Source organism: Triticum dicoccoides, chromosome 3B (assembly GCF_002162155.2).
Source record: "Triticum dicoccoides isolate Atlit2015 ecotype Zavitan chromosome 3B, WEW_v2.0, whole genome shotgun sequence".
Classification (NCBI taxonomy): domain Eukaryota; kingdom Viridiplantae; phylum Streptophyta; class Magnoliopsida; order Poales; family Poaceae; genus Triticum; species Triticum dicoccoides.
The window spans coordinates 342,949,733-342,957,246 of NC_041385.1; the positions used below are offsets into that span (position 1 = coordinate 342,949,733).

General features: G+C 45.5%; 1 protein-coding gene across 3 annotated transcripts in view; it reads left to right on the plus strand.

Annotated features, from left to right (window-relative positions):
• LOC119276027 (bifunctional 3-dehydroquinate dehydratase/shikimate dehydrogenase, chloroplastic-like) overlaps positions 1 to 7,514 on the plus strand; it is a 28,266-nt gene extending 20,752 nt beyond the window's left edge. For 2 of the 3 annotated variants that reach the window (XM_037556977.1, XM_037556980.1), the window contains 4 exons: positions 1,059 to 1,207; positions 1,357 to 1,522; positions 1,628 to 1,674; positions 7,474 to 7,514. In XM_037556977.1, coding sequence (XP_037412874.1) covers positions 1,059 to 1,207; positions 1,357 to 1,522; positions 1,628 to 1,671 — 359 coding nt within the window. In that variant the 3' untranslated portion in view covers positions 1,672 to 1,674; positions 7,474 to 7,514. Of the gene's footprint in view, positions 1 to 1,058; positions 1,208 to 1,356; positions 1,523 to 1,627; positions 1,712 to 7,473 lie in introns of all 3 variants that reach the window. The other variant, XM_037556979.1, reaches the window with a different exon arrangement.

Below are 7,514 nucleotides of genomic sequence, written 5' to 3' on the forward strand. Positions count from 1 at the left end.
CGCAGGGTCCAGGGAAGGGTCCGACCACTTTGGGTCTATAGTACGCAGCCTTTCCCTACATTTCTGTAAGAGGCTGTTTCCAGGACTTGAACCCATGACCTCATGGTCACAAGGCAGCAGCTTTACCACTGCGTTGGAAAAATATTAATGGGGTTATTGCATGGTTTAAAAAAAAGTCGATAGGAGGTGGCATGTATCGATTTGAGGAGTGGAAGCGATGGAAGTGAAACCTGTTGGTGTCTAGCCCTAGCTCTCCTCACCTTCAGCTCTCTCTCTCTCGCACAGACGTAGAAGAAAGAAGGAAGAAGAACGAGGAGAACACAACAAGAGTTTGCCCGGCGCACGTACGCCGCCGGCCGCACGAGCGGCCGCTTATATTTCCCTCGAGCAACAAACTCAAGATGCATCTGTTACAACGCATGGGGTATTTATACCCTGGGACTCGCCGGCCACCTACCCACGTCCCAGATCACGCCGAGCGCCCGATCCGGCCCGTGCCATCCATGCGCCCCGCGACATGCACGTACATGCCCAGGTCGTGCGCGCCCGCCAGGACCGACTCAAACGCTCCCCCGATCCCGCCAACAGAACACGCACACACTACACGCAGCTAATACATGCATGCACTCCCGTCTAGCTAGCTCACGTATGCATACATACATGCGCACACACACACGCGACGCACCCTGGCCGCAGCCCGCGGCTTATTCGTCTAACAAAACCAACAAATTCCCCTTTATAGTAGAGATGTATAATTTTGTTTTCAGAACTGTTTGAGGATTAAGACCCCTTTTTTCCCCTAAAAGGGCTCACTGTAGCCCGGGCTCATTTCCACTCCTCAATCGCTAAGTAAGCATCACTTTACACTGTATTGAGCAGTGAACCTACTTTGCGCTAGATACCATACCATCTTAAAGTTAGTATGATTTTCTTACATGATTGCTTTTTGTTTCATCTCTTGTTGGTCCATACTTGATGTAAGCCAAATGGTCATTTAGATGAATGATGTCCGTATCGTAATACATCTTGTAATTTGAAAATTTTCTCCATTCCCCCAGAAAAGGCAGTTACTCTTGCCAATGCAGTTGGTGGCCAGGCCCTGAGGTTAGCCGACCTGGAAAATTTCAGGCCTGAAGAAGGGACGATCCTCGCTAATGCAACATCATTGGGGATGTACCCAAATGTTGATGGCACTCCTGTTCCGAAGGTCTCTCTCTCACACACACACGAGCAAGCAAGCAAACTTGTTTCATTCTAGCGAAATTAAATTTGGGGATCCTTTTCCTTTTAATCTGTCATTCCATCCTTAACATGCCCCCTCGGTGTATTTGAGGAATTCTCCTTTTGGATCTGCAGAAAGCTTTAAGTTTCTATGATGTAGTGTTTGATGCGGTATATGCCCCAAAAGTTACCCGGCTTCTACGAGAAGCAAAAGAACATGGAGTGAAAGTTGTTAGCGGTGTAGAGATGTTTGTTAGACAAGCCATGGGCCAATTTGAGCATTTCACTGGTGGTATAGAAGGTATCTTCTATCAACTTCAGGATAACCCTTACTTCACCAAATGATGTGACTGCACCCGCAGCTTACTTATCATAAGTTACTATTTTTGACACTCTTTTTCTGCAGCTCCTGAAAGCCTGATGCGCGAGATAGCAGCACAGTATACCTAGCAGGTTCCTTTATCCATCTTTTGGCATCTTCATCGTACAGGTCATTGTGGTAACACATGCATAACACAACAATGCGTGAAGCTAAGAACATGATTTATGTTAACCAGATTTGATTATCTCATTAATTCTTATAACGATGAACTTTCATGCCATATCAAAACCAGAAGTCCAACATGCATACCTACAATAGGTCAAAGCCTCAAATTCCACTCGAAAAGTAAAAAAGAACAGAATATCTCGAATTGTTGTCATGCTTCATTTAGCTTTGTTGCTTTCCTGTTATATGTTATATGTACGTATGTTTTTCACGAATTTGTACAACAAAGGTTGCTCAAACCCCAAAGGACTTTGGGAATGAATGCAAGCAGTTTCTTCTGTTTTTCTTGCTGGGAATAGTATTCAACTATTCATAGTGCATAATGTGACAAGTTTGGGCTGGTTATTCAACTATTCCCAAGTGTTTGGTTGCCAGAGCAATTTAAGTGTGGATTTCGTAGGGTTAGCATGCAAAGATTGCTGTTCTTTTATTTTCACAGAAGAGGTGTGCTATTTACAACGGCTATGGTAATAATGATGGGGGTGTAAATTAGGCATATAATTTGCGATATTGCTGCTGTAGATGTATTGCCAATTTTGTTCAGCTTCTCTTATGCAATTTTTTGTAAGAGTTTTCTTTTGACACATGAAAATAACATGGGCTGATTTTAGAAAATACTTATTCCGTGCTATATATTTTGCGAAACACCAACACACATTGTACTGATCAAAATTACTTTTCCAAAGTCGCTTCTTGGAGACCATCTGATATAAGGGCAAACCGTAGGGGCGGCCCGATCTTCATGAATTGGAGGTGGATATGAGGAAGAACATGGGGAAAAACACGAGGAATCACTAGTAATGACAACGGAAAAAAGCCTTGAGCCAACATCTCATAACGAAGGTCAATACAAGAGATGCACTTGAATCCAAACAACAATCAAAGGGAAAAGTAAACAAAGAATAGTTCATCCCCAAATCCTAAGAGATGGAGGTCTTGAATTTCACATGCAGAATCCTCTCCATGGAAGGTGTTGTTGTGCCCATGGGAGCCTTCACCACAAGGATGGCCCTGTACTCCAATGGAGTCTTCTCTACAAGGGAGGCCTTGTACTCCAGTGCAGTCTTCTCTGAGTCTTCTCCACAAGGGAGGCCTTGTGCTCCTTGGAGTCTTCTCCACAATGGAGGAATGCCACTAGGGGAGGTAGATGAGCAAAAGCTCTCATCTAGTAATATTTGCTAACCCTGTAGAGGAGGTGGGGATCCCACGAAGAGGGAAGGAGGGAAGAGCCCAAAAGCTGCACACAGGCAGTTACCCTCTTGTCTAGTAATCTTTGCTAACCCTGTAGAGGAGGTGGGGATCCCACGAAGGGGGAAGGAGGGAAGAGCCCAAAAGCTGCACACAGGCAGTTACCCGGAGTCTCAGGGTGACTGTCGGGCACGGGTCGAGGTGACACGGTCGGTCGGCGCGATTGCTGCTCCAAGGTCTGGAGTGTACGGGGTGGTTGGCTCGGAAGCTCCAGCTGTCTCCTAGAGGCTCGGTGAAGGCACATGGCCTGTAGGGGTGGCCTGGTCTTCACGACTTGGAGTTGGATTTGAGGGAAAACGTGAAGAACACGAGAGAAAGAGGTGATAAACACAAGGGAAACATTTCCCAAGCGCAAATCAACACACAAGTGGCAACGCAAGATACACATGGATAAGTCCTTGATCCCAGCCATCCACAAGAGACAGAGGGAGCAAGATAGAGTTCTTCCCCAAATCCTAATACAAGGAGGGTTTGTGCTCATGGAGCCTTCACCACAAGGGTGGCCTTGTACTCCAGGGAGTTTTCTCCCTCGGGAGGTCTTGTACTCCCATGAAGTCCCTTCAAGAGGAGGCTTTAATCTCCACTAGGAGAGTTCCCACAAGGAGAGATACATTGGCAAAGCTCTTATCTTTGAGTTTAGTTTCCCAGCCTAAATTTTTTGAACGTGATTTGCTTTTCGTTGGGTGCGCGTTGCGTTTTTCTGTTTTGATTTGGTCTCTGGTCAACAATGCGATCTGTCGGGGCTGATTCCTAGGGTGTCGCCAGGTGCATGCATGCGGTTGTAGATTTGACTACGTGCGTGCATGTAGGCGGTTGTGATTTTTATTTTTAGTTTCGTTGCATGTGGTGACTAATCCCGTGCATGTATCTCGGTGGCTGGCTGGTGTAGGTAGTTGCCATTTTTCCCCCCTGTGTTTGCAATGCATGGGTGTCAGTCAGGTGGTAAGGCATTGTAGACGTGTTATCCTTGCCGCTTGATACGTGTTGCTTCTTTCGTATTCGGCCGTACCTTCTCGACGTCTTGGAGAATAATCGCACCTTCTAGCCTGGTCCTTGGTCGTGCCTTCTCGACGTCTCGGAGGATCGTGTCTTCCTGTTCCTTGGCCTATAAATATGGGGATCCCCGTGCTCCTTGCCATCCAGAACCTCTCGCCGCCGATGCCCAGCCCCGTAAGGCTGGCATAGTAGAAACTCTTCGGAGCTTGTCACCGCCGAGACCAGCCCCGTCAGGGCAACCTTGTAGAAACTCGGCGCCTGCACACAACGGAGTAGGGAAAACGGTGACCACGGGCTAGAAACTCGGCGCCTGCACGTTGTGGAGTACCGGGAGTAGGGCAAATTGCGACTGCCGTCATGGCATCGGCGCTGCTGAGCATACGGCACCTGGCACCCGAGTCGGCGTATCGGCTCGCGAGACAGTAGCTCAACATACCGCCAAGACGAGGGACATGGGGCCGTAGCCCAAGCCGAGCAACCTAGACACTCCGATGAACAGGCCGCGCTTGCGGTGGACGCAGCCGATGCGGACGCCCTGCACTGGTGTGTTGTCCCGGAAGATGAGCATCTCCAAAGCAAGCACACCCCTAGGTGTACGATTCGTCGACGTACGACACCTGGTCCCGGTAGGGTCGGAGACGTACGACACCTGGTCTCGGTAGGGTCGGAGATGGCGTAGCCGGAGGATACGCTGTGCAGCGTCCGGCAAAAACCGGAGCCACACAGCAACACGGTGAAGGATGCCAGCATGGATGGGTCACTCTGCCCGCACGTCGTCTCTTGCCGTAAGGTTGAGCATGATGTGGCGCCTCGACGGCTATGGCACGTCGCAGACGGTGTCGTCAAGCAACGACGGTGATGTTGTGTGGATTGCGATGTCTGCGATGATGTTGTCTGGATCAAAATAGTGGAACCACAGTGACGGTGGCGAAGCGACGGAGCTGATTGCCACGGAGACATCGAGGAGGACGAGGGAGAGAAGCACGGTGGTCTTTGAGCCGTGCTTGACGCCCTGTCCTGACTGTGAGGCTGCGACTACGGCAGGCATGCGGTGAGCCGGCGTTCTACTGGTGCATCCACGACATTGTCACCGTCGGCTTCCAATCCCCGGTCAGCCCAATCAAGTGCCCGCTGAAGAGATCCCCATCCCCATTGCCGTCCTGCCACCGCCATCGCCACCTCCAAGCCCTGGTCGCCGCCTGACTTCCTTCTTCCGTCCCGGCCTGATCTGATGTCTCTCTGTTACGAGCTGCTATTAATTAGAAGAAAGTGTAGAAAGAAAAGAGTCATTGGACATTGATGGTAGGTTGCGTGCGGGGTTTATGCAGTGTAGGAGGAATTTAGGAGTAGAAGACAAGCGAAGGCGATGACTTCAGAGTTCAGAGGAGTAGGCTTCCTGGAAACTTTCCTTCTGTTTTTTGTTCTGTGTTTTGCTGGGTGGGATGTGCTGTGGTAATGTTTTATTATGATAGGTGGTGCGTGTTTCTGTCCGGGCAATTCGGTCCTGACGAGTCCACAGATTGGGGCAACATCCCTCTGGAATCCTATTTTGTTTTCTCTTTGTCAATTATTGTGTGTGGGAGAGAGAGGGACCTAGGATGATGGTTCATATTAATTGCTTTTGGTATACAGAAGTGGTGTATGCAAATGAATTTCAACATTAAGCTACAATTTTTTCTCAGTTAACAACTGCATTTCTTATATCAATGTAGTTTATCTAAACATCTTTAGCAATCAAGATTAGTTTTTGGATGTTCCCTCTAAGATTGGGCTAGAAAGTAATTATACGCCTCTCTCCATGATTGTGTAAATTACTCCATTTCTGGCGGCATTACAATGTTGGTGGACATGCCTCTCAACAGTTTCTCTTCAAAAGTTTTCCAAGAAACTCTCAAACCTAAATGCTTTCCAGCCTTTTCTATCTTTTTTGTAACTAACAGTGCCAAAGGTTGCATGTTTTATAAATAGGCAGATGCACTTGGTATTAACCATGTTTTATTAGCAGGTTGATGCAACTTGGTATAAGGTAGGTGACAGTGTGGAATGATTTCATATCATGGCAAACTAGCAGTGTCAATAGTTAGGGTACTGAATTTATTTGATCAACTAGGGTTTCAACATTTTTTTGTATGGATAATAATGTTTCGTCTAAACCTGTGGACAAATATGACTTTTGAAGGCATGGAAGCAAGATATATAATCTGGATAATTTCTTTCAAAATCCATGTAAGCGCGCACATTTTAAAGCAGAATCATAGCATTGAACCACCACTACATAAAGAGCATATGCGAGTTCACCATCTTTTTCACAAAATTTCTACAATTTGTCTGAGACATGGTCATACGGGAAAGTGTACTACACCTAGCATCATGATGGAGTGAGAAGTCCGCTGAGCTCGCGGGGGAGAGGGGATGCGGGATTATTTTTTCCCTAGACAGACTGTAACATTTGTTTTGAATACAAGGAAGAATTGTCAAGGGGTCCTATTCTACTAAAACACTCCAACACTTTTAGCGAGCATCTAGCCCAACAACATATCCAAGGCAACATTTTAAGCTTTTGCTTCCTTCAACCAATATAAAAGAAATACGGACCAATATAGCAAGAAAGAAGTACACGTTCAACAGTAGATACAAATAAGAAATTGTATGCAATAACAAAACCAAACAAAGATTTGCATGTTTCTTTTCAGGTATATTGTGTCATCTTCTTTTACTACTTACGCATTATTGCAACGTTGAATAAAGATTTGTGCACATATATTAGTTCTTTTGTATCCTGGAGAACTCATTGTTGTTCGACGGATATTTAATTTCATAATATCAATTACCTTTCAGCAATTATTATGAAAAAAGAAAGGAGAAATAATCATATATATGATGAAGAGGTCTGACTTTTGAACAAACCAAAACATCACTCACCTATCTAGGTCTCTTGTTGTAATTGAGTTTCGCTGTAAACAATACATACAAACAACATATATAAACACAATGAATCGACGGGACGCGGTGTGTCGCCGCGCGGGCATTGCTAGTATATAATAGAGGATGCCCTGTGCGTTGCTGTAGGAATTGGTTGGTGAAAATTTGGGTTGATAACATGGAAACCAAAATTAAAGTACAAAACTTATTGTATTTTATTATGCATAGTTGTAACAAAATTTATTAAATATAAGTAGAATAATTGAATGGTAAACATTTCCTATGCATGGTTGAATGTTGTGATGGGCCATATCCCATTCATAGTTGTATGGTGAGGTGGCATATTAGATAAATAAGTTAACAGGATGACTCTCTTAGTTATATAGGATATGATTACTCTAACAAAAATAACTGGCTTGGACAAATTAGCCAAAAGATTCTTCAAGTTGAGTGGATAATAAATGTTGACAAGCTAGTATTATAGTGTATATTTTCTATGGATTGCTCAAGATGTAACTACTGTTTGTTTTTGCTTTCAGGCTGATGGTGAAATAATTGGCTTGGACAAATTAGCCCAAAG